We start from the raw sequence: 26,546 nt of genomic DNA on the forward strand, positions 1-26,546 counted from the left end.
GCCATACAGTACTGCCAAGAGAACATAGGACTTTCTGCTCCCACCAGCAGTTGGCGATCATGGCATGCCAGAAGGCACAATGGAACCGAAGCAGGAAGATCTTCACCTTTACTGTGTCATTTTGAGAAAACCATTTAATGCCAGCCTGTTTTCTCATCTGTAAAATGGGTACAATAATTTCTGTGTTGTGAGGATCAAATGACACAATGGATATAAAGTGCAGATCAAGCTTAAAGAGCTCATCGGTGGGCACTGACACCATCATCAACAGTAACAGAGATAAAATAAATACTGACTTGAAGGTCATATATTTCCCAATACTGTCTCATAAATCACTAATAAGTCTAAGCTTGTGGTATGTAATGTGCACAGGTTATACTACTCAGTGAATCCCAGCGACGTTGGACTGAGCTTCCAGGGCCGGAAGGCTGTGCCTGGCCCACCCTGCCGGGGGTCACTTGGCCTGAGCCGGGGGAGGGCTCCCACCAGGGCTTTCTGGAGCATCAGGCCCCTTTCCAGGAGAGCCAGGAGCTATGACGCCCCAAAGATCTGGAGCTCAGTCTCCTCCGGTAGAGCCTCATTCTTACAGTAGATGAAGCAGTCGGCCTCTGTCACCCTCGGCAGCTGGTCAAGGGAGGCCACTACCACGCTGTGCTCCTGAAGCGTGTCAGGGTAGTTGGGCCTCGAATGCTCGATCCTCAAGGAGCGTCGCACAGGAGTGATGAGCTTTACCTCTTGTTTCTCAGGCATTCCAGGGGTTCTGTGGGGGAGGGAAGACAGGGAGCCCCTTATGCTTGAGTCTATTACAATGATGGGGTGGGGTGGGCGTGGGAGGGGCGGCCTTATTCATGGCACATCTTAAGTCTTAGGCTAGCTAGCTTCCCCCACCTCTCAGGGTGCCCTGTAAGTGAATGTGGATGGGTCTCCTTGTGTTCTCCTGGGGGGTTCTGAGAACGTGTTCTGACAACAGAGGGCTGCTGGGCTGTGCATCCCGCCCTGCCCCTCCCCCCCCCCCCCCCCCCCCCCCGCCAGCTGCTGCGAGTGAATGGGAATGAACAGTAATGGGCAAACGCCACACCTGAAACATGGTGGAAAGCCCCGCTGCCTGTCCCAGACAGTGAGAACGGATACTTCTGGTTCATTTTTCATTTGGATTTTCTCTTCCTAGATCTTAAGCAGGAATAGGAGGTGCCCTGCATTGACATTTTAGAAACTAGTGGCTCTCTTAACCTCTTTCCCTAAAAAGGCCGATGCCATGTGTTCAGTACATGTGGTCACACGCTGATGTTTGGGCTCTTGCCCTATATACAAAGGATTGCCTTGGCCTGTGCCTCCTGGAGTTCTCCCCCCAAGTTGTGTGGCTCCCATGCAGTGCCCTCCTCCTTCTCCTGTGCCCTGAATGCAGAAGCCCCAGACCTGACCTCTGTCTATGACCTGATTCCCCAGCCCCCATCCTTATTTGACCTCAGGACCAGCTGGAATGGCTTGGAATGAGGGCAAAGAGGAAAAGGAAGAGAGGATGAGATCAAATCTACCGTGCTCTGGGATAGCTGAGACTTCTCTTTCGCTGAGAGGCTCTCACCCCCCTGCTGTGAGGGCAGGCTCACAGGCAGCAGCTGGGGAAGAAAAGAGGGCAAAAGGTGCAGAGGGAAAGCCCCATCCTGAGCTTCAGCCCCTTCAGGCCATCTAGTCCCCTGCCAGGCTCGCTCCACTCCTGCTTCTCATCTCTCCATCCTGGAGTCCAGGGTCCCTTCACCTCTCACCCCACCCCCAACGGGCTGGAGCTTGGCAGCGGGAGGGGTGTTTCTGGCCTTCTTTGCTGTCACTATGAACGCATTTTCTCAAAGGAACGTATACAGAGCAGTTAGGTTCTGAGTTGTATTAATATGGTATTATGCCTCAGATATGTGATGGATCAAAGAGGTTTTGGGGCCTGGCCTAGCAGCCTAAATTTACATCACCTGTAACATTGTTTCTATGGGAAAATGTGTTGCATTTCAAACAACTGGTGGATAAACATGTTTTTGAGACAGGGCTTATTTGTAAGCTTGAAACAGATTCATTCAAGTTGACTTAAAATCTTTAGCTTGTGGCGATGCCTCCTTCCACCTCCACCCTGACCATCTTTCACAGCCTGACTTGGAAACCGCCCCTCCCCACAATCCTCCCTGAACACCTGAGCCCCAGGAGCTTCCCCTCACCAGGACTGCTGTGGTCCTCAGGTCTCTACTGCCATGACAGCACTGATCACGGCATTCATTCCTTCAACTGTGAGTTAGCTTTTAACGTGTGTGGATGTCTTCTTTCTCCAAACAGCCTGCCCTATTCATGTGTATCCTCCATGATGCCTGGGATGGGCCAGTCCCACAGTGCCTGCTCTCCCATAAAGGTCTGCTGATTGACTATACTAATCACGTCATGTAACTATAACAACTACCACCAATAACGGCCCCCCTAAGTTAACCAGGAGCTGATCAGACAAGCCATGCAGTCTCCATGGCTCCCATAACTGGGCCTCCTTCAGAGAAGGAGCAGCAAGGACAGTGTCGATAGGCCTCTTGGCTAACACCAGAGAAATCCCAGCAACCGCTACGATCATGCCGTTTGAGGCAAGAAGAGTAGGGCAGGACCAGGAGTGAGGGGCGCACTTGGGGACATCCTTACCTTGGCAAGGGGGTGATCTGCAGCTTGATACAGGGCATTAAATGATTGTCTCTGCACTTCTTGGCTGTTTGGAGAGAGGCTCCACTTTGGACTATCTCTCTTGGAGGGAGAAAATCAAATCCTTGAGATGTCTCTTCCTTTGCCATCTCCTCCACAGATGTAGAATTAGTTTCACTGGTAATTTCTAGGTGCGCAAGGTCGAGAACAAAGGCAGAGTTCAAGAACAGTTTAAGTATTTGAGCATAAAAAACCAAAAACATAAAAGGCAGTGAGCACATGCAGTTAAATGTGGAGTAGACACACTGAAACAGGGAATGAATGTGTGGGGGCGACTCCTTAGTTAAATGTGGATCCATTTATGGGGATCCATCATGGGAAACCATTGCCTTGCACAGGTTTTGAAGTCTCCGAAATTCAGTTTCTCTTACCCTCTAAATAGGGGTCCTTAACCTGGGGTTCATGAGAAAGCTTTCTGCGGCCCAAGGCCTCAGTGGCACCTCACAGGAAGGGGGACAGAAAGATCACGTCATTACCTTCTGTCATCTTTTTGGCACTTTTCAGAATACTGAGGACGACATCCCGTAATTCTTGTATCGGCTGTAGGGGAGGAAGCCACACATGCAACGTCAGACAGGATTTGGGTGGAATGGAGAGATGGAGACCTTTCAAAGTCAGAGTTGTGGAAATCAAATGTCCTCTGCAGCAAATAAGGAAAGCTGTGCACACGCACTCACACATATATTTCACTTTTATTCTTGTCAACTAAAAAGCTATAAGCTATAATTAAAAAAAATCCACTGTCCCTGATGCATGGAAGGAATGAATGAATGAAGGGAGCACAAGAAGACGCCAGGTATTTCTGACCTGTAGGGAGGGAGACGTGTTCCTGAAAAGGGACTTTTTGTAAATTGCTTTGTTTCCCCCAGACATGCATTCTCAAATTCAAGCAATGTTCCCCCAGGAGCACCTCTACCCACCCCCCCCATCCTCCTCTGGGCATCTCATCAGTCCTGATTCTGCAAGAAAATGTCATAGAAGTGAAGAAGGTAGGCTGCCAGAAGCTCACAGACTCTGAATGGAAAGGTACCCTTGCTGCCATCTTGCTGTGGAGCTGGGCCACAGAGGCCCTTGGCAATAATTCAAGGTGTGACAATGACAGCATGGGACGGAGGACCTCACATGCCACAGAAGAGCAGACTGAGGCCTGCCTGAGCTTCGGAGGTACCTCCAACAGGTGCCCAGCTCCTCTGACTCCTTGGACAGAAGTGTGACATTATTTTTGTAGGAAAGCGCATAGCTGGGCTTTGGACCCAGGGCCTCAGACTCCAAATCTATCCTGCTTTCATTCAGTAGTCATTCAGAATGGCAGAATTGTACTCCAGGTACACAGTGGGAATGGGAGGAGTAGGTGTATTAACTACCCAATGGGGTCGGGGGTTTCACTTGCATGCCCTCCTCCCATCCCAGAACAGTAAACGCAACTCCTTCCTAACTTTGATCTCTAAGCTTCGTTGTTTGTCCTTAGCACTAGATTTATGTACAAGGCCATCTTGCATGGGTCTTTATAAGTAGAATTCCCTTTTAAGATTCCAAAACTTTAGCTGTTTCTCATAATGGGGTCATCTCATGCCATGCTTCTTTACCGTTCCTTTAGTTATAGTGGTCGATGTGTTTGCATCCTCCCCTCAAGTCCTCTGAGGCTTGGGGTGAGGGACCATGTGCTCACCTAGGCCAATCCTGCACACCAGCCTGGCCAGCTGACCACAGGGGAAAGATATTGGTCATGGACTTGCATGGGTATGGTGCATTTATTGGCAAAGGGGCAGCCTGGCCAGACTTGGAGAATATCATCCCCAGGTGATGGGATTTTTTTTTCCAGACACCACAGTCAGACTATCCGTTAAGAGGGGCAGGGATTTCTATCTGAATTGAATGATATTACAGAGATCCCTGATGTGCTCCTGAGGAAGACACTCTGGCTTCATGTATTGGCCGGCCTTTTAGAGAATGTGCTACTTTTATGTGCTGCTGTTACAAAGACCTTTCCATATGTTACAGGAGAAAGAGCACAAGTTTTGAAGTCAGAAAGAACTGAGTTCAGATCCCACTCTGGTATGAACTGCGTGACCCTGGACAAATCACTTAATCTCTGTTTGCTTCAGTTTCCTCATCCGTAAAATGAAAGGCTCCATGGAATAAGAGGGTTTGGAAGTCCCTTCCAGCTACGAGGCCATGAGATTTTTGGGCACTCCTGTTGTGTGGGGCACATCCTCATTTCCTCAGGGACAGACTCCATTTTGCTCATGTGAATATATTTTTTTAAAAAACCCACTTTTTCAACAAGCTTGTGAAAATCTTGGCTATCCCCCCAGTACATACTTTGACAAATAACAGGGGCTGCTAGGTGGCACACTGCATAGAGCACCAGCCTGGGAGTCAGGAGGACCTGGGTTCTAATCTGGCCTCAGACACTGGACACTTACTAGCTGTGTCACTTAATCCTGATTGCCTTGGGGAAAAACCAAACCAAAACCGAAAACCCAATCACCTCAGAAGTCTGACTCTACACCAGTTCTGTACTGTGGCATAAACATGTTTAATATGTGAAGTCACTAAAACTCCTCACAACTTGGTTCCTTTCTGGAAAGTGCCTTGGTGATCACTCAGATGAACACTTTTACTTGAGGGGCAGCTCCTAAGCCTGAGGTCCTGCAGCACAGCAGAAAGGGGAGGCCACCTTCCCTGGCACCCCATTTCTATCACGCCCACTCATGTTTAGTAGCCCAAGCACCCAGGCAACAAGCATTTATTAAGCACCTACAATGTGTAAGGCAGTGGGGGCCTTACATCAGCCCCTGCAGGGTGGCCATCCTTCTTCCAATGGGCTACATGAAAGTACAAAGACCTTTTTGAGATGGCAGGAAGAAGGCTGGTTCTGAGAATGTGTTCAGATGAATTGTGTTGGTCACAAGGCAAGGTCTCCTGAAGGGAGAGCTGCATCAGAGAGAACTCACCTCGGCCCCACAGCGGACAGCGGCTTCGTAGAGCCCTATCACCTCAGAGCTGTCTTTACTTGCCAGCAGCTTGGCCTTGCAGATCCAGAATGTGGCAAACTTTTCTGCCTCAGGAAAACCAGAGAGTATAGCCAGGATCTCATCAGAGCGCACGCCCTAGGGGGACAAAGAGCCCACACATTTTAAGCAACTGTGATGGTATCATGGAAGCAGGCAGGTTTACTCAGGCATGATTTGTACAAGTATTTTAACAAACATTGATTATGTTTTATTGGTTCCTTCTGCTTCTGCACTGCAGCCATTTCTTGATGAACTCCAGTTCTCCTAACAATGCTTACAACAATCTGTTTTCAAAGTACTCTCCTCCCACCCCTCTCCCCACTCCCTTTTATTGACAAGGAGGAGGATATGACATGGCTCTGATGAAACCACCCAAGGTCTTGCTAACCTCTGCTTCCTTTGCAAGGATTGAAGTCAAGCACATTGGCCCATTGTTTAGACTCCACTCTCCCCTCTCTCCCTGTGCCCCTTACAACTAGAACAAGATTTCCATCCTTTTCGAGTTGACTGCTAGCTCTTCCATTATCCATAACTCAAAAAAAAACCCAACCCCTACCTTATTTTTTTGATACCTTTTATTTTCATATGACTTGATATTACCTTAATTTCTGAATAAATCCCTCCCTAGCCAGCAAATCACTCCCTGTAATGAAGTGTAAAAAAGTGGAGAGAAGGTGGAGTCAGCTGAGCACAACTAACCAACGCCAAGGAAGCCTGATTGGGTGCTGGGTTCTACCCCCACTGCTCCTCACTTCTGCAGCAACGTCATCACCACAGGTCTGACACGACAGCTTGACAGTCCTCCCCACCACTTCACCAGGTACTCCAGAAAGGCTGTCATCTCCTTATTCGCTTTGGACATTACTAGCTGTTCTGTCTTTTCTATTCCAAAGAGCCTTTTCCTTGGCAGAAAAACCAAAGAGCCTTTTCCTTGGCAGAAAAACCAAGAAGCATGGCTTTCTCTCTGACTGTAGCTGTTGTCATCCCATTCCTTTACTGCTTTCACCCTCCTTTCCTCCACTAAGCTGAGCTAGCTAAGAATTGGGATCTTGTTTTCATCACCAGAACCTCTACCGCTCTTCACCCAGAGCGGGGCCATGTTCCCAGTCACCATTATCCCCCCGACCACCATCAAATGTACACGCTTTTAAAAACAATCTCAGCTGAGCATGCATGTCAGTCTCTTTGGACAATGCGCCTTCGGGATCCTCCTCCTAACTGCTTCCTTTGAGTTTCCAGAACTTCCTATCCCTCCTTGGTTGACTTGAAAAGAATTGTTGTCCATGGGATCTTACTGAGCCTTCCTCTGAATCCTTTCAAGACTAGTCTCCCTAAATCTCGGGTGCTTGTCAAGACTATTCCCAGAGGCCTCTTTCTTCTTCACCATAGGTCTTAAGATGGAGTAGCTACTTCAAACCAACAATACTAGATGGCAAGCTAGGTTGTTACCAAGCAGGGTGGAATCAGGGAAGGGTATACTTGAGTTGGATTTAAAGGATGGACAAAGTGGAGGTGGTGCAGTGGGTAGAGTGCTGGGCCTAGATTAAGAAAGATCCGAATTTAAATCAGGCCTCAGATACTAATTGTGTGACCCTGGACAAATCCCCAAAACTCTGTTTGTCTCAGTTTCTCAAGTGTAAAGGGGGGATGATAATAGCACCCACCTCCCAGGGCTATCATGAGGATCAAAGGAGACATTTTTGTAAAAGCACTTGGCACAATGCAGCACACAGTAGGTGCTTAATAAATGCTTGTTTCCTTCCTTCCAGCTCAGAGGTGTGACAATGCAGGTGTGTGTGTGGGGAGGGGAGATGCTACTGACAGCTCCATCAAATATGAATGAGGGAACGATTCTGAATGGAAAGTGTGGCCTCTACAGGCATCCACGGCTGACCTGCAGCCTTGCCAGGCCATTTTGTTTAACCAGAACACCCACTACAAACCAGGGGTTTCTGGTTTCCCTTAAAACTACTGAAACCTGTAGATTAGAGAGGGTGACCCACTTGGCCACTTTGTCTCTGAGACATATGCTGGCCTCCATGGAGCCCCCAGACCAGCCCCCCAGGCCAGCTTCCCCAGACCAGCCCCCCAGACCAGCCCTCCAGGCCAGCCCTCCAGGCCAGCTTCCCCAGGCCTGCCCCCCAGGCCAGCCCCCCAGGCCAGCCCAGCTGCTTCCACTCACCTCTTCTACCAGCTTCAGGCACTCTGCCAGGGTGCTCTTGATTTTGTTGGATAGGTCCAGCTCTGCGGTCCTTGTTTCCTTTTCCTCCTCTTTTATGCTGTTCCAGAAGGAAAGGTTGAACTTCTGCATGTTTTTCTTTTGTGCTAGAAACTTCATAGGGGGTCGTTTATAGGTCTTCCCTTTGGATGCCAGCCATTCTTCCAGTTGTTTCCTGTTGCGGGATTTAAAACAGAAGGCTAAAGGAGAGCTCTGGGAAGGGGAAAAGAGAAGGGAGAAGGGATACAGGGGACACTGAGGCTAATGCAAAACCAGAAGAGATTAATGGAAATCTAGTAGCTTTCCCTCTCTGTCTGCCACTCCCCCAGGCCTAGGTCTTTAAAGGCGCATGCAGGAACTCTGTGGAAACACTTTGGTGACAGCGTCAATCTGATGCCCTCCAATGATGATTCCTGGCAGGCAGGCTCATCCTCTGTGCAGTACCGCATAGGTGCTAGGGCTATTACAACAAATCCCCCCATGCTAAGAGGCAAATCATTTCTCTGATTCTGTATGACCCCTCCCCTTTCTCTGCATCCCCCAGCCTCCACCCTACCTCAGGACCAAGCCTGAAAGACTGCACTCTGAACCTAGGTCACAGTCTTAGGTGTCCAGCCCTACCCTGGGCTTAAGGTAGTCAGAGTCACCTTGTATTTGTAATAGTCTTTGCATTGGCTTTGCCTCTTCCTTTTTCACAACTGCTTCCAACTAGCTTCCAAGTCCAGTCAGTTCTTCCCCGGAGGCCTCTATTTGTCCCCACCCTTCTAGCCGTACTGTCTTGGGCCTTGTTACCAATGGGTCTCACCCCTCCAGTCTCAACATCCTCCAATAATAATAATAGCCACCATTTCTTTATGCTTGCAAATCATTTTACAAATGTCTCATATCATCCCCATTTTACAGATAAGGAAACTCAGGCAAACAGAGGTTAGGAAGGGTCTGAAGCTGAATTTGATCTCAAATCCTGCTCTCTTTCCACTGTGTCACCTGCCTAGCTGCCTCTAACCTAGACTCATTTTCCTTGCACACAGATCTGACAGTGTCTCTGCTGTCACCAGCCCTTTCCCTGATCCCTGTTTGCTGCCCAGTAAAGTTTGAGTGCTCTAGCCTGGCTTTCTAAGCCCCACAATCTGCCCTGTCTCTGCAGAACAGCCTTCCCTCACACTTGCCTTATCACAGAAGCCGCGGGGAATTTGAGCTGAGCATGGCATCCTCCATCCCCTCTGCCCCCCTCCCCCGCCGTGTCACTGTCAGAATCTCCTTCAAGCTTCCCTCCCTGTTAGGAGGCTGAGGATGGACAGATGAGGCAGGCTATCTGCTCCCTGTCCTTCCTTCTCCACACCTGGAGTGCTCCCCTTTGCATCTACCTCCTGGCTTCCCAGAGTGAGGAAGCCTTTCCTAGTCTCTCACCTGCTGGGGCCTTCCCCGAGTGCACCTTCTCTATTCTTTTTCTCTTGTACGTACTGAGGAACATGTTGGGCAGCCAGAGGGCGCCACAGTGCCCAGAGCAAGGAGCCTGGAGTCAGGAAGACTCATCTTCATGAGTTCAAATCCAGCCTCAGACACTCACCAGCTGTGTGACCCTGGGCAAGTCACTTAACCTGTCTGCTTCAGTTTCCTCATCTGTAAAATGAGCTGGAGAAGAATACTGCAAACTGCTCCAGTAACTTTGCCAAGAAAACCCCAAAGGGGGTCACAGAGAGTAGGACATGACTGAACAACAACACTTTTCCAAATTATTGCCCCCATCAGGGTGTCAGGGCCTTGAGGACAGGTACTGTCTTCCTTCCCTTGTGTCCTCAGCCTTTAGCTCAGTGCCTGGCACCTCGAAGGTGCTGGATCAGTGCTAACTGACTGAGACTGACTGACTCTCACACCCCCAGGGAGGAGGCAAGGGCTTAATTAAGGAGACAGGGAGCAGGCTGTTCCTGAGTTCTTGGGGGCTGGGTTTGATTCTTGAGGATAGCAGGGGTTATTAGTAGGAAGTGTTGTGGGCATGGCTGGGCAGTGCAGCAGGGCCCCGGGGGCACATCTCTCCCACAGATTGTAGCCCTGTTCCTGGCTGGGGGAAGCAGCTGTCAGGGGAATCCTGGTGTCTGTGCTCCCGAGGGGCTGTGTGTGTATTTCTGGTTGGCCTGCACCTTGCGGGGAGGGGCCAGCAAGCCAAGATGTGGCCATGGTCAGCAGCTGTCCCATCTCTGAGACCACCATCTCTGCTAATCCCTCATCCTTGGTCAGCTATGATTACTGTGATTGCCTGCAGGCCCACCCTGCCGGGCCCATCTTTGAAACTCAGAGTATCTGCGTTCCACTGAGCATCTCTCGCTGATGCCCCCACCTAACAGCAGCTGCTTCTCCCTCCTGTCCCGTTCCTTGCTACCAGGTTTCCCTCTTTTTCCTTCCTCTCAAACCTCCTATGGCCCAGGAGCAGGGGTGGGGAACGTACATCCTTGAGGCCACATGCAGCTCTCTAGGTCCTCAAGTGTGACCCTTTGATTAAATCCAAACCTTACAGAACAAATTCCTTTAAGAAAGGATTTGTTTTGTAAAACTTGGACTCAGTCCAAAGGCTGTACCCAAGGACCCGGAAGGCCACATGTGGGCTCAAGACTGGCCGCAGGTTCCCCACCCCTGGCTCAAGCTGTCTCTGTGCTGACAGCTAACACTCATGGTACCAACAGGATAAGATTACTGGAGCCCTCCCCTCAGTGCCCAAGCTACATTTAACTTTGGTATCACGGAGACAACTGTGATGTGATGTTTCTACTGAACGTCAACATAGCCGTTGTATTACCTTGTGTAACTTAAATATAGAACCAGTACAGAAGAGATCAACATAGAACCTTTCTGATGTCAGATGAACATGTATATGGACATATGTATATATGTACACACGCACACATACATACATACATATACACAAATGCATCAGTGTTGGTCTAAAACACTTGGAGCTTTGGGCCTCTCTTGGACCCAATTAGTTCATATAACTTCTCTGGAAATCCCCCTCACTCACTTCCTGCCATATTCTTCCATATTTTATTCTTGTACTCTCTAGATAGGTCAGCATGGTCTCTCGCATTAGCGAATACCTAGTTTTCATCTGCCTAGGACATCAGAGATGGGAACCAATCAGACATGCCTTATCAAGAAGCTGCCCATCCCTATAAAACACTGGGCTGTCTTGTTGTGGAGATGATGGGAAGTAGCAGGTTGGCAGGGTCAGGCATGACAAGTTCCAGGGCAGCCTGTCTGAAGGAACATTGCCAACCCCTTTTTATCTACTCTTGAGGTCTGAAGACCACTGCTTCCAACGTCTCAGTGACTGGAATGAGGGTTAAAACAGGGTTTCCCTAACCTAACCTTCTGGTGACTGAGATCTAGTTGTATCCGTTTCCCCTTGCCCTGGTCCCACCATGCTCCTGGCCCTCCCATGCTCCTGGCCCTCCCACTTGTGAGAGCTGAAATGTGTCATAATAAAGGCCCACTGTTTTACGCATTACTAGCCTGTTTTTTTCTTTCATAAAACTCCCCCCTAAGTCCCTTAACTACAGATATAAACCTCACTGTATTGTAGCCCACCTGGGATTTAAACCAAAGTGCCATTAGAACCATATGTTTTATAAAGTCATGTACGTCTTCAGAAAGTTAAAATGCTAGAATTGAAAAAAAAGGTTTGCTAATCTTTCTTGCAGCCCCCAGCCCCTCCCTGGCAGCTCTGGGCAGCCAGTCTTTTTAGTACTAAATGTCATGGATGTAAAACCACTGGCAGGCTTTACAGACAGGAAGGGAAGGCAGAAAGAGGCAGGGGAGAGAAAAGCAGAGAAAGAAACAAAAAAAGGCAAAAGTATACGATGGGGAACAGTATATTACCCATGGTTCCAGGCCAGGTGGCACAGGGCATAGACTGTTGAGATAAAGTCAAGAGCAGAGTTCAAATCCTGCCTTAGATACTTGCTGGCTGTGTGACCTTGGGCAAGTCATTGACCTTCTCTCAAGCTTTGGTTTCTCATCTATAAAATGGAATAATAACAGGACCTAGCTCCTAGGCCTTGCTGTGAGGATCTAATGGGATGATATATGTCAAAGCCTTTGTACGTGTTACAGCACCACACTGAAGTGGGTTATCATTGACTGGTGGGAAAGGCGCCAGGTTGCCCCACCTGCCTTAAAGCAGAGAACACACGGCCACCTACGCGGTCTCTCGGTGCGATAGGCTCGTTATTTTAGCAGCCTAAAGTATTCAAAGTTCCAGGTATTGAACTACGTTGCATATTTTTGTATTAACTTTACATGAAACTGTAATTATTTTTACACATACTTCTTGTCCTTCTCCCGTTAGAAAGGAAGCTCCTGGAGGGTAAGGGCTGCATTTAGCACAGGCCCTGGCCCATAGTAGGTACTGAATGCTTATTGATTGATGCTTGTTCAGACAGAACCTCGATTGACTCTACAGCACTGTAAGTCTCTGTGTGTCGCCAATCCTGGACTCTTAATACAAACTTAAGCCCTGAACATCAGGCTAACAAAATTAACATTTGAAGTACTCAACCTTTAATTCTCTTGCTGGGCTTTGAGCCTGATTTCTTTTTGGGACAAGACTTTCAGAGTCCTGGTATTCTGGATCAGCCACAGAGACGAAATGAACCACTTTGGTCAACATCTGTTAAGTATCTACTACTTGCTGGATGCTGGAGATAAAAGAGACAGGTACAAAACAGCCTCTGCTTTCAAGGAATTTATAATTGAATATGCATTTTACTGATATAAGGAAAAGGGAGAAGTGCAAAGGAGAATCCCAGGCAGAATGTCCTGAGAAACTTGAGGTATAAGAAAGTGTTTTCACCTGAGAGCTACAAGGGGCTCTGTCAGGGCAAACCTCCCAAAGGAGGGGACATCTGAGCTGGATCCTGAAGGGAGAGAAGGACTTCCTGAGATTACAGGAGTTAGAATTCAAATAATTCTGAAATCAGCAAATCTAACCCTCTCATTTTGCAGATAAGGAAACTAAGGCACGCAGGAAAAATGACTTAACCAGGTGGTGATAAAAATAATAATGATGTTAATAACAGCTGGCACTTATGTAAGGTTGGCAAAGCACTTTACATATGTTCACTGATTTGATCTTCTCAAGGGCTCGGTGGGGTAAGTGCCATTGGTATCCAAATTTTCCAGATGAAGAAACTGAGGCCTAGGGAGGTTAAGTAAGTATGTTCGCTAGGATCTGAACTCTGGTCTTCCTGTCTCCAGATCTTGCGCTGTGTCCACTGTACTGGGATTTGAAAACAAGTGATTGAGATATGGGTTTGGAGTCAGAATTAATCTCCTAATTCTAAACCCAGTGCTCTTTCCTAGAGAGTTAGCAGAGGGTGAAGGGAGTCTGTTACGAGCATGGGAAAAGAAGAGGGCAAAGATGATTATCTCAATAGATGCAGAAAAAGCTTTTGACAAAATACAACATCCATTCCTACTAAAAACATTGGAGAATGTAGGAATAAAGGGAACTTTCCATAAAATAATAAGCAGTATCTATCTAAAACCTTCAGCAAGCATTATATGCAATGGGGATAAGCTAGATGCATTCCCAATAAGATCAGGGGTGAAACAAGGTTGTCCATTATCACCACTATTATTTAATATGGTACTAGAAATGTTAGCTGTAGCAATTAGACAAGATAAAGATATTCAAGGAATAAGAATAGCCAAAGAAGAAACTAAGTTATCACTCTTTGCAGACAATATGATGATTTACCTAGAGAATCCCAGAGATTCAAGTAAAAAATTACTTGAATTAATAAACAACTTTGGCAAAGTTGCAGGGTACAAAATAAACCCACACAAATCTTCTGCATTCCTATATATTAGCAACAAAGTCCAACAGCAAGAGATAGAAAGAGAAATCCCATTTAAAGCTAGGGTAGACAGTATAAAATACTTAGGAGTCTACCTGCCAAAACAAACCCAGGGATTATATGAACACAATTAATTACAAGACACTTTTTGCACAAATAAAGTCAGATTTAAGTAAGTGGAAAAACATTAGTTGCTCATGGGTAGGCCGTGCTAATATAATAAAAATGACAATTCTACCCAAATTAATATACTTATTTAATGCCATACCAATTAAACTATCAGACAATTATTTTCTAGAGCTGGATAAAATAATATCAAAATTCATTTGGAAAAACAAAAGGTCCAGAATATCAAAGGGACTAATGAAAAGAAATGCTTGGGAAGGTGGCCTAGCGCTACCAGACCTCAAACTGTACTATAAAGCAGCAATTATCAAAACCACTTGGTATTGGCTAAGAAACAGAGAGGTAGACAAGTGGAATAGACTTGGCACTCAAGATGCAGTAGGCAAGGAATATAGCAACCTTCTGTTTGATAAACCCAGGGACCCCAGCTTCTGGGATAAGAACTCATTGTTTGACAAAAATTGCTGGGAAAACTGGATAACAGTGTGGCGGAAATTAGGCATAGACCCATACCTGACACCGTACACAAGAATAAAGTCCAAATGGGTACATGATTTAGGTATAAAGATTGATACCATGAATAAACTGGAGAAGCAAGGAATAGTGTATTTATCAGATCTATGGAGAAGGGAAGAATTCTTTACTAAAGGAGAGATAGAATGCATTATGAAATGCAAAATGGATAACTTTGATTACATTAAACTGAGAAGTTTTTGCACAACCAAACCCAATGCAACCAAAATTCGGAGGGATGTAGTAAATTGGGAAAGAATTTTTACAGCTAAGCTCGGGGATAAAGGCCTCATTTCTAGAATATATAGAGAACTGATCCAAATGTATAATCATACAAGTCATTCCCCAATTGATAAATGGTCAAAGGATATGAACAGGCAATTTTCAGAGGAAGAAATTAAAGCTATCTATAATCATATGAAAAAATGCTCTAAATCACTATTGGTTAGAGAGATGCAAATCAAAACAACTCTGAGGTACCACATCACACCTATAAGATTGGCAAACATGACAGAACAAGAAAATGATAAATGCTGGAGAGGATGTGGGAGAGTTGGAACACTAATTCATTGTTGGTGGAGCTGCGAGCACATCCAACCATTCTGGAGAGCAATTTGGAACTATGCCCAAAGGGCTACAAAAATGTGCATACCCTTTGACCCAGCAATATCGCTACTAGGACTATATCCCCAAGAGATCGTAAAAATGGGAAAGGGTCCCACATGTACAAAAATATTTATAGCAGCACTCTATGTAGTTGCCAAAAACTGGAAGTCAAGGGGATGTCCATCAATTGGGGAATGGCTGAATAAATTATGGTATATGAATGTAATGGAGTACTATTGTGCCATAAGAAATGATGAACAAGAAGACTTCAGAGAGGCCTGGAAGGACTTATATGACCTGATGCTGAGTGAAAGGAGCAGAACCAGGAGAACTTTATGCACAGCAACGACCACAGTGTGTGAGAGTTTTTTCTGGTAGACTTAGATTTTTGTTATAACACAAGAACTTCTTACCAAAAAAAAAAAAAAAATCCCAATGGAGGATCTCAAGGCAAAATGCCTGCCACACTCAGAGAGAGAAATATGGAAGTCACTCACATATTGTAGCAGATCATGTTTGTGTATGTGTATGTGTTTGTGTATCATGTTCTGATTTGTTATACGATTTCTTTCATTTATCTTAGTCTGACTACATAGCATGACTATAGTGAAAATATACTCAATAGGAAAGTATATGTAGAATCTATACAGAATTGTATGCAGTTGTGGGGAGGGACGGGGGTAGTGGGGAGTAGGTGGGGAGGGATAAAATCGCAATTGTATGGCAGTGATTGTTAAACATTACAAAATAAAAAAAAAAAATAAAAATAAAAAAAAAAAAAAGAAGAGGGCAAAGACATGGAGATAGGAGAGTGCTAGACATGGAGGGAACAAAGAGTTTGGCTTGAAGAGTATGTAGGAAGGGGAGCAGTGCAAGAAAGGCTACAAAGGTACAGTTGGGGTAAACTGTGGAAGGGCCTTGAATGCCAGGATCAGAAGTTCATCCTTCCTTTGGTGCGCCATAGGGAGCCACGGAAGACTTTTGAGAGTGACACTGTCAGAGCAGTTAGGACCAACTACTTCAGCAGTGGTGGCACAGACTTGAGGCAGGAGGGTCACTGGGGAGACTTGACAGTTTTCTACTTGAAGCTAAATTGTACCTTGTTCAGTATGACTGACAGACGGCTGAAACAGATTTTACTTTCTGTGAATAGCAATCATAATCGAAGCACAGGAAAAAATCCCCACTTACTTCTCTAGCCAACCATATCTTTGTGTACAAATTGATCTCATGGAAATGCAGTCAACTTTAATTTTTAAGAGAATAAAAAACAATTTTAGTATCTATACTTACTATATATATCAATTCTCCCCACCCTCGAATTAATTTCTGACCAAAGGAAGGTAGGAGAAATATGGATATATAGTTATATGGATTATCATATATACAGATATATGTATTCTATCCTCCATTTTAAGATGCCACGTTTTCAGAAGCCAAGCACAATACCTTCGATCCTCCTTGCGTTTCTTCTGCCGTGTATTCGGTTTGACTTGGGGACTGGATGCTTCCAGCAGAACTGGCTCTTGCATACCTTCTTCTCTTGTGGTCAGCTTTGTCAGGCTGAAACAGGGCTGAGCTTTGGAGTTCAAGCTTCTCCCAGGATAATTCCAGGGCACAGTCCTTTTGGTCTTGGAGTCCAGAGTCTGTGGCTCTTTTTTAAAGGTATAATTACTCTCATTTTCTGTAGGTCTGTATGTGGGTGCTTTCAAGGTGCCAGCCATCAAGTGAGGCTGTCTTGTCATGGTTCCCAGTGGTGGTGCCATTACAGATGGCTTCCTTTTGGTACAAGACTGCATCAGCTTTAGATTTTGCTTACCGTTATCACATCTACCAAACTTCCCCACCTGTGGCACTGTTGGATTTGTCCTTGGGAGTCTCATTTCTATAGTCTGTTTGATGACACCGTTTTCTTGTAACTTTGTTCTATTGTGAGCTTTTTCATCTTTGTTGAACTTTCCATCCTCTTTCTTGGTTACTAGTTTCCCTGATTCTTGAGTCCTAGCAAGGCTCTGAACCAAATGAGAAGTAACTGTCCTTCCATGTTTGTCTCTGGGTCTTTCACAACCTGCCACTTTGGGGAGCTGTTGCTGGGAATTTCCTGTGGGAACCCAGACTTGAATCTTGTGAACCAATGGTTTGTTAACTTGGTCTTTCAGGACATTATTCTCGGCACCTTTGTCCACAGCTTTCTTTGGAGCCAGACCTCTTTTGTTGGGATTGTCTGAACTGTCCTTTGCTTTAGCTGGGTTACCAAACCCAGATTCTGGTTCCCTTTTTAATTCTCCAGTGGTTGGGAAAGGCCAGTTCTCTTTGTTTGTCTCCTTTGGAAAGTCATCTAAGAGCTGGTTTTCAGCATGAAGCTCAGGTACGGAGTCCATCCAGCCAGCGATTCTATGATTTGTCACCTTCTGCTCTGCGGACCTCTTTAGATGTTGGGTCTCACTTGATGTCAGAGGCCTTCTACAGAATTTATGCGCAGTAGAAGATGCCGTTTTCTGCAGATGTTGGATGTGGGTATTCCCTGAGAGTTTGGATTCTGGCTTGGAGGAAAGGGGGCCTGTAATGGGTCCTTTCCCCAGAATTTTTGGTGCTGCTGGTTTTGACCTTTGGGTTCCATTGACATTGGAAGATCCCGGCTGGAGCACATTCCCAGTGGGCCTCCCAGCAGCACGCGACTGGGTCCATCTCACTGTGTCTTTTTTGGGTCTAGTCGTCTGAAAGAGAAAAGTGCAACAGCAACAAGAGCTTTATTAAGAAAATCTATTCAAAGAGAAGCTAAAAACAGACCCAGTGAAACGTCTAACTTGACTTATTTTAGTTTGGAGAAAATGAGGATATTTTCATCTATAGGCAAGTTACAGAGCTCAGGGACCTACCTTTAGCTTAGCCGGGCCTGAGCAAGGATGGCATTAAACATGTCATGACATCCATGCAGACATGAGGCTGCCTATCTCTACCCTCGAGGGAGGCTGCCAGAGGACATAGGCAATGCTGATGGAGGGCCGCTCTGGGGGCAGAGCATACCCGACAGTTGATACCAGTCTGTACAGAACTCCCCACCTCTCTCTTCAGTTCTGACCCTGCTGCCTCTTGGACCTTTTCAAACTCATCATGGGGCCCCTTGGGTGCAGAAATGGTTTCACTTTTGTCTGTGAATCTCCATGTTTGAAAGCAGTTTCCAACATATGACAGGGGCTTAAATAATGCTTGTTGATCTGAAGATACCTACAACTGAGCCCGCCATCTTGTGCCCCAAGGCCACTGTCTTCTCTTGACTTCTCTCTCTCTCAACGATGCCATCCCTAAGGCTTAACATTTCAGTACCACCTTTGACCTCCCTGTCCCTTTGCTCCAGCCTATCAATGACCAAGTTGTCCCCATCCCTCCTTTGCGATGTTTCTTGCAGCTCCTTCTTGTCCCACTGTCACCGCCACAATTCAGGTCCTTATCACCTCATTACTGGATTATTGCAATAGTTTCAGTACTGGCCTTTCTACTTCCCATCCCTCTTAGAAATTAATCTTCCTCTCCATTGTCTATGGAATAAAGTATAAATTCTTTAGCAAGGCATTTATTCTCTCCATAGTCTGGCCCCCAAACTATCATTCACTGACATGAATTTTCTATTTTTATCCAAAATGATCTTTTCATGACCACCAAGATTCCATGTGTCTTTCTGCCTTTGTGGCATGGCTATAATAACAATAATGAAATTAGCTAGCATTTGTGTCTCACTTTATAAATATCTCCTTTGGTCCTCCAAACAACCCTGGTAGGGAGGTGTTATTATTATACTCATTTTACAGATGAGAACTGAGGCAAAGGGTAAATGACTTGCCCAGGGTCACACAGCTAGTGTCTGAGGTCAGATGTGAAATTAGTCTCCAAGTCTAGGGTTCTACCCACTGTGCCACAATGCCCAATACACTCTACCTGTTTTAATATTACCTGCTTTTCAAGATGAAGATCTAATCACAACCTGTGATCTCTCATTTTCTCTGAATTGTCCTTTTCTGTGCCACTCAGCTCAGATTTATAATTTCCTGCCTTTTCTTCTTTTTTTTTATGTCTGTCACCCTTTTACTATATCACAAACTCCTCAGGGGAGGGAACATAAATTGGAATTTGTGCATTGTCTTCAATAAATCACCTTATCTACACTCTTATTACATAGAACAAATTAATTCAGAAGGTCTCTATTAGTGTTTAGTAACTTAGAAATCTTAATAAGGGGCCTTATCTTCCTGCAGTCATTGATACAAAGCAAAGCTATTAAACTTTTATCAATACTTTATGATACCACCAGGCATATTTGTGAGAAATTCATTTCTGTCATGAATATCCTCTGGGTTGTTGAAGGTTTTGCGTCAATGAACTATAGGTCATTTACTTCAAGACTGCAGGAATTTGTGATCAAAACTGCTCTTCAGCCAAGCAGATGGTCTCAAAGAGCTGCCAAGGCTAAAGACAACAACATGGAGAGAAGCTCTGGAGGCCTCGGTGTGGCTGGTCTGCTTAATGCAGGCTTATGGCCTGTCACTGGGTCTTTATGTCTTTAATAACAAGTGGAGTACCACGACACTCCCAACAGGTAAACAAATTTTTCTTGGTCCATATAAAAAGTTCTCAAGTAGATATTTAAAAACTCTCTATAGCTTCATGTCCATTTATGAAGCACAGAAACCACCCAGGGTCAAGAACAGGTCCCAATGGAAGGAGGCCAATTTGACTTCATAGATATCCCTGGAACTTGGGGGATGATACTCTCACCTGAGCTTTGGCTCTGGAAGGGTGAATGGGACGCAGGATAGGTACAAGGGGAGTGGGGAGCACTGTATGTTCATATCTCATGTGAGGAAATCCAGGAACCAGAGGGTGGAGTGGGTAGGGGAGTACAGCCTATTCAGGAGTTATATTCTTGTTGGGAAGTTTAGGAGTAGAGAAATCTGGAATTTGGGTGAAAATTGATGGAAGCCCAGACAGAAGCCATCTTGTCATAGGCTTCTACTGCTTGGACAGAGGGAGAAATGAGCTGAAGACACTGGGATCTGGCTCCTAGGTCTGGCCCAGAGGCCCAGTCTAATGGGGACAGGGCAGCTCGATTGCCTGGACGTTTGCAGCAGAAAGTGGAGTTGCCTTTACACCATTTTCATCCTTCAAAACTAAGATGGGAAACTTCTATTCTGGAGTTGATTCTCACGAAAAGGGTTTCTGGGGTGGAAATGATGGGAGACGTTGGGTTGAGTGGGCTCCCCCTCCTGGAATCTGTGCCTCCTTGATTGCTTAGTTTAGAGGCCACTGACTAGACAAGGTGTAGCTTTACAGCCCAAAGCTTGTGCTGTCCCTGACCCTGATAGCTGGTATCTGTATGTGTCCCCCATGGCTGTCATCATCTTGGAGCTTTCCAGCTACACTCATTCCAGATGAATGTACTCCTTCAGGGCAGGGACTATTTCATTTTTGTCTGTTTCCCCAATATGTAGCAAAGTGCCAAACACATAGGGGTGATTAATGAATGTTTGTTGAAAGAATGAAATAAAGCCAAGCATAGATTCTGGAAGAGCAGATTTGAAAGGATTTAGAGCAGAAGAATCTTAACTTGGGTTCTGTGAACTTAAGCAAAAAAAAGTTTTTCTTTTTTAATAACTGTTTCAATATAATTGGCTTCCTTTGAAATCTTACTCATTTAAATTTATTTTTGAATTTTACTATTGAATTTTTTCCCAATTACATGTAAAATCAATTTTTAACCTTTGTTTTTACAATTTGGAATTCCAAATTTTCTCCCATTCTTCCCCCACCCCATTATTGAGAAAGTGATGCATGCGGAGTTATGCAAAACATATTTCCATATTAGTCATGTTGTAAAAGAAAACACAGACAAAAAACTCCAAGAAAAATAAAGTTAGAAAAAAGAATGCTTTGATTTGTACTCAGATTCCATCAGTTCCTTCTCTGGAGGTGGAGAGCATTTTTCACAGGCTTTTCGGAACTGTCTTGGATCTTTGTATTGCTGGGAGTAGCTAAGCCATTTACAGATGATCATTGTACAATACTGTATATTTTATTTTAAGCATTTCATATTACATTGTACAATATTATATATTTTATTTTAAGCTTTTAAACACGATTCTCAGAAAGGGACCACAGGCATCACCAGACTGCTTCCAAAGGGCTCTATGGCACTGAAAAGGCCAAGACTCCCTGGTTTAGAAAAAGAAAGGTAGGATCCAGTGAACGGAGGGAGCCAGTCCAGGATGGGACACTGTCAAGAATGAAATTCTGAAGGCAATTCTGATGCGCAAGAAAAAGGGCAATTGTCTAAACAGACCCAGGCACAGGGAACTCCCAAACTCCAGCTTTTAAAAAGTGTGTTCAGGAGCTGGAAGCAAGCCTGGGCAATGGATGATGAGTATAGAATCATGGCGTGGTCTTATAATAGCCATGTCCCTGATGCCAGGGCTTAGACTGAGCAGAGGCTGGTGAGGAAAGCCGAGAAAAGAGAAGCAAGGTAGTGCCAGGTCCAGTGAGAGGCCTCAGCCCAGAATAGCGAGGTGATGGCCCTGCTAGGGGCGACCTCACCAGACCACACCTAGACTAGGGATGGGGCTCAGGGGGGCTGCCCCACCTAAAGATGAATGCTGCTAAGCAGGAAAGGGTCCAGAGGAGGATAGCCAGGCTGCTGAAGAGCCATGATCTGTTGCTGCATGAGGTTCAGGTGAAGGACAGAGCTTTATGGTTAGCTGGAAGAGGGAGGGAGATGGCAGCTGCCTATCACGCTGACAGATCTGTCATGAGGGAAAGGGATTCAACTTGTTTGGCTGGATTGAGGAAGGCAGACCCAGGAGTGAAGTGAGGAAGGTGCAAAGGGGCTCAAGGCTGTCAGGAAAAGTGCTGCCAGCAGTCAAAGCTATGTAGTTCCTAGGAGGCTAGGGCAGCACCAGGAGGTACAAGGCCTCTCCCCAATTGAGATCTTGAAATGAAGGACAGGTGACCACTGGGAGGTAGGTAGTAGCTGAGGGGCTCTTCCAATTCTGAAATATTGCAATTAATTTCTACTTACAGGTCTAGAGGTTGGTGGCTTTGAACACTGTTTCTGGTCTTTGAGATAAGGCCTAGGGAAGAGGAAAAAAATAAAATCAATCTCGAGGTCACAAGGGAAGAAACTAAACTATGATATTCCTGTTTAGATGTAGAGATCTCCAAAGCATGTCTTACATCTGCATTCCTAAAGACCATCCCATCCTATTAGCACGAGTAATAGCACACATTCATATCGTGAGTCCAGGTTTGCAAAAGGCTTTTCAGAGATGACCTTGTTTGAACATCACAACCACCCCAGGAGAGAGGTGGTCATTTTACAGATGAAGTGACTGAGGCAAACAGGTGAAATGACTAGCCCAGGATCACACAGCTCTTAAGTGTCTGAGGCTGGATTTGAACTTGGGTCTTTTTACTGATCTGTCCACCACAGCCCCCAAAGCCTCTGCAAACAGAACAGATGATCAAGTCATGTCTTGGCATTTCTCTGAGTGTTTGGTGCTGTCAAAGAAACTGAGATACTGAAATTAAGCCAAACCATCTTACTTGTGGTCATGGAACACTTCCACTGACATTTGGACAGTCATTTGGAAACCGACAGATATGGGTAAAACAGCCATGAGGAATCAAACACTGATAGTAAGAGCACTGGATTGGCAGTGTAAGCTTCTGGGTTCAAATCTTGGTTTGGCCTATGTGACGCTGGACACATCATTTAACTTTTCTAGGCCTCAGTTTCCTCATATTTAAAATGGGTTGAGGGTGAGATTGGATGACTGCTAAGATGTCTCCCGGCTCGATGGCTGGGATCTCATGAACGCTATTAGTTTTGGTTAAACACATCAATGACTAGTAACTGTTGCTCACAATCCACCTCCTTCCTCTTGCCAGTCCAGCCCAGGTGTCCCCTCCCCTACCACATGGCTGGAGCCACTCTGAAAGTTACCAAGGATCTCTCCATTGCCAGTGTACTGGTCTCTCTCTGTCTTCACCCTTCCTCTCCTCCGCAGTGAGGACACAGCTAAGCATTGCTTTTTCCTAGATACTCTGTCCTTTCTGGGTCTTAGGGACCCTGCTCTCTCCTGGTTCTGCTTCCTCTCTGGCTCTTGTCCTCAGTGTTCTTTGTGGGCTCATCATATATATCATGCCTCCTTCATCCAACCCATTCTCCCTACGGCTACCAAGGGGACATTCCCAAAGCACAGACCTAACCTTGTTGCTCCCCTGTGTGGTCCAGGAGCTCTCTCCAGCTGCTGGGATAAGACCCACACTCCTGTGTTTGTTTGGCTTTTAAAACCCTTCCCCAGCCAGTTCCAGGATGCTCATTCCTTCCTCCAAGCACCCTCAAGTGTCTTGTTGAACCCTCCTGGCCCCTCACCTGCCTCCAGGCCTTTGCACTGGCAGCTCTCCTACCTGGAATGCACTTCCCCCACCCCTACCTCCACGCTTCTCAATTCCTACCAGGAGTCTAGTCCTGCTCGGGGTACTTGTTAGGGTCTCCCTGACCCCCAAAATTATCTTTGTGTATATTTCTCATTATTTTTCAGCGGATGGGTTGTTTACTCCCAATAGAAAGAAAGGACTGTTGTTCTGTATCTCTAATACCCCGCACAGAGCCTGATGATGAAGGACTGGAGTGCAGGAGAGTCATCTGCATAGAGATGCTCCAAGGGACCTTGATGAGGCCTCCAAGGGAGAGAGCAGAGGAGGAGCATGCAAGGACATCCATGCTAAGCTAGCAGGACACAGATGATCAAAGCAAAGGAAGCTGGGAAAGAATGGCCAGATGGGTGGGAGGAAAGTGAGGAGGGCAGTGGCCCAAGTCCCTGGAGACCAGAGGGTCCAGGAAGAGGCAATGGTCAATAAAATGAAGAGCTTCTGAGAGCTCAAGAAGGAAAAACCTGAGAAAAGCAGTGGGATTTAGAGGCAAAGAGACTCTGGTAACCCTGAAGGGAGCCTTTGTAGCCAAGAGGTCAAAGCATGGGTAAGGTCATTTGGGGAAAAGGGAGGAGGCTGTTTTCTGGAGGGGATGGAAGGTCAGGGAAAGGTGCCCAAACCAGGCCCAGCCTTGCTGAGGCCTGACAACCTTTCAAATAGAGAGAAAGGGAATGAATGAAATGCCTCCGGGGCTAAGGGGTAACACCCAATTGTAGACTCTATCTTGAAACTGCTGGAATGTTTAGGCCCTGGCAATGGGTCAAAATGGGTAAGAGCAAATGACCAGAAGCGAGGAAAGCAGGTCTGCCTTTCTTTGAGCTGGGCCGAGTCACTAGAGCACACAAGCCAGTGTTCAGTGTTGTAGATGTCAACAAGAAAGGCAATGGTTCAGAGGTGGGAATTTTGGGTAGTAAGGGATCAATAGTGTTTTTGAGAGCACGTGCACATGTGCACACACACACAGACACATGCATACTCTTTCTTACTCACTTGGTGTTTGGGCATTTTAGCTTCCCTTTGGCTGCTAAATACTCCTGGAGCTTTTTTCGCCGCTCTTCTGCAAGACCAAAAGAAAAAAAGAGAAAAAAAAAAGATGTTAATTTTTAATTTCTCAGTCTTTTTCAGTTCACATAGCTGTCCTAATTCTGGTTTCAAACATCATAATGCACTGTCCTTTATATACAGTAGAAAGAGTGGATTTGTAGTGAGAGGACTCAAGTTCAAATCCTGGCCCTGATTTATCATTAGAGGGAGCATGGGCAAGTAAAAGCCTTTCTATCTCAGTAGTACAGTTCCTTCAGCTGTACAATAAGGGGGTAGGGTAGGGTAGGGTAGGGGCATTAGCAGATAGAGTGCATGACCTGGGAGCCCGGGTGACTGGAATTAGAATCCTGCCACAATAGAGTAGCTGTATTACCTTGAGCAAGTCAATGAACCTCTATCTCAGTTTCGTGGCCTGTTAAATGGAGATCCCAGGGTTGTTGGGAGGGGCCTGGCACATAGCAGGTGCTGTAGATATACTATTGTTATTGGCTGTGGGGATCACACTGTGTAAAATGCTTTACAAACCCTTAAAGCTAGGAAAACATCAGCTACTGGTAATAGCGCCATCGTGACAGCTTGATCAAGGATTGTGCTACAATGTGTCACAGTAATGCCTCTGCGACAGCGGTGGAAACATATTAACCAGTGGCTATGATGATGCAGTGACATGATAATGTCCAGGACGGTTAGTACCATTACTGCTGCTATCACAGTGGACCTGTAAGACCCCTCCCGGCTTTAAATGCCCACCCCCGTGCCCCGCCCACCTTCCCATGGGCAGGTCAGTTTAGAATCAGGATTTCTTCCCCTCCAGCTGTGCTGATGGGGTGGGGGGGTCACTGATCGGTCCCTGGCCGTGGCCTGGGGCACCCGGTAACCCTGGGCAGGCATTGGCCAGGGGGACAGAGCCCAGGGTCACGTCAGCCAAGTCAATCATGCCCTGACTTGATTTCCCGCATTTTCAGTAAGTGGCCTTGGGGAGGAGGGGGTCGCCCTGTGGATTTTGTGTTTAAGTATTGGGTGAGTGGGGGGGGGGGGGGGGGAGACACAAGCAGATATGCCAGGCCCCCAGCGGATAGAGTGGGAAGAGAGCAGGATTTTGGGGTCAGAGGACCTGGGTTCAAAACCTGCTTCTGACAGTTCCCCTTGGACAAACCCTACGCTTAAGCGCTCTGACCTCAGTTTCCCCATCTGTAAAGAAGGTCGGGGTGGCCCTTCTCGGTCCCGGGGCTGAGGGGGTGGGGGCACGCCTCCCTCTCCTTCGCCTCCCGGGCTCGGCTCGCCTGACTAGCGGGCTGACACTCACCTACGGCCGCGGCGTGGGCCGCCGACCCCACCATGACTCCCGCAGCAACCTAGGCTCCCGACAGCACAGAGGGCTCCCAACCCTCCCCAACGCCCACCTCCTTTTCTCCTCTCTCATTGGACACCGTTGTTTTGAAACCGACCAATGGAAATTCTGGAAGGGATTCCGGGTTACTGGAAACGGACCGCTTGACGATTGGCTGTCTCGTCCCTTTGGTTCGCCCCTGAACCTCTGTGATTGGAAGAAGTGACAGTTCGGGGCGGGGCGGGTTTGGCGAGTCGCGGACGCGGGCTGTTGGTATCTGTTAACTGCCGGGTGGTGGCGGGGGCAGGGGCGGGCTCTGCGGCCAGGGCGCGTGGAGGCGCGGGAGGGGCCTTCTGGGGGGCTCTGGGGGACCCTAAAGGCGAGTCGGGACCTTGGGCGTCTTGTGACTTGGGGACCATGGGGATTATGAGGACTTTAGGAGGCACTAGGGGGCATTAGAGGACATGGGGGCACTAGGGTGTAGGGGTCACGGGGATTTTGGGGAGCACTAGGAGTGTAGAGATCAGGGGGTCTTTGGGGGGCACTAGCAGTGCAAGGGTCATGGGGACTTTGGGGGCACTAGAAGTATAGGGGACTTTGGGGGGCACTAGGGGGTGTAAGGGTCATGGGAACTTTGG

At 46.6% G+C, this 26,546-nt stretch overlaps 1 protein-coding gene across 1 annotated transcript; it reads right to left on the reverse strand.

The window, feature by feature from the left end:
* Window positions 1-90: 90 nt before the first annotated feature.
* CKAP2L (cytoskeleton associated protein 2 like) lies at window positions 91-25,994 on the reverse strand. The gene is made up of 9 exons (XM_072636753.1): window positions 25,885-25,994; window positions 24,525-24,591; window positions 22,120-22,171; window positions 16,503-17,770; window positions 7,921-8,131; window positions 5,679-5,834; window positions 3,198-3,261; window positions 2,665-2,848; window positions 91-760 (listed from the first exon to the last, which is right to left on the reverse strand). Exons 1-9 carry the CDS (start codon window positions 25,916-25,918, stop codon window positions 532-534), a joined length of 2,265 nt encoding a protein of 754 aa, XP_072492854.1. The 5' UTR covers window positions 25,919-25,994; the 3' UTR covers window positions 91-531.
* Window positions 25,995-26,546: the final 552 nt, after the last annotated feature.

Source organism: Notamacropus eugenii, chromosome 1 (assembly GCF_028372415.1).
Source record: "Notamacropus eugenii isolate mMacEug1 chromosome 1, mMacEug1.pri_v2, whole genome shotgun sequence".
Classification (NCBI taxonomy): Eukaryota; Metazoa; Chordata; class Mammalia; order Diprotodontia; family Macropodidae; genus Notamacropus; species Notamacropus eugenii.

Bases quoted from the DNA above. Each gene is read 5' to 3' on its own strand.
- CKAP2L (XM_072636753.1), bottom strand. From the start codon at position 25,918: ATGGTGGGGTCGGCGGCCCACGCCGCGGCCGTAG. The intron at 5,835-7,920 runs GTGAGTGGAAGC...TTGTCCCCCTAG, and splicing joins GCCTGAAGCTGGTAGAAGAG to GGCGTGCGCTCTGATGAGAT. The intron at 3,262-5,678 runs GTGAGTTCTCTC...CCTCCCCTACAG, and splicing joins CTGTCCGCTGTGGGGCCGAG to CCGATACAAGAATTACGGGA.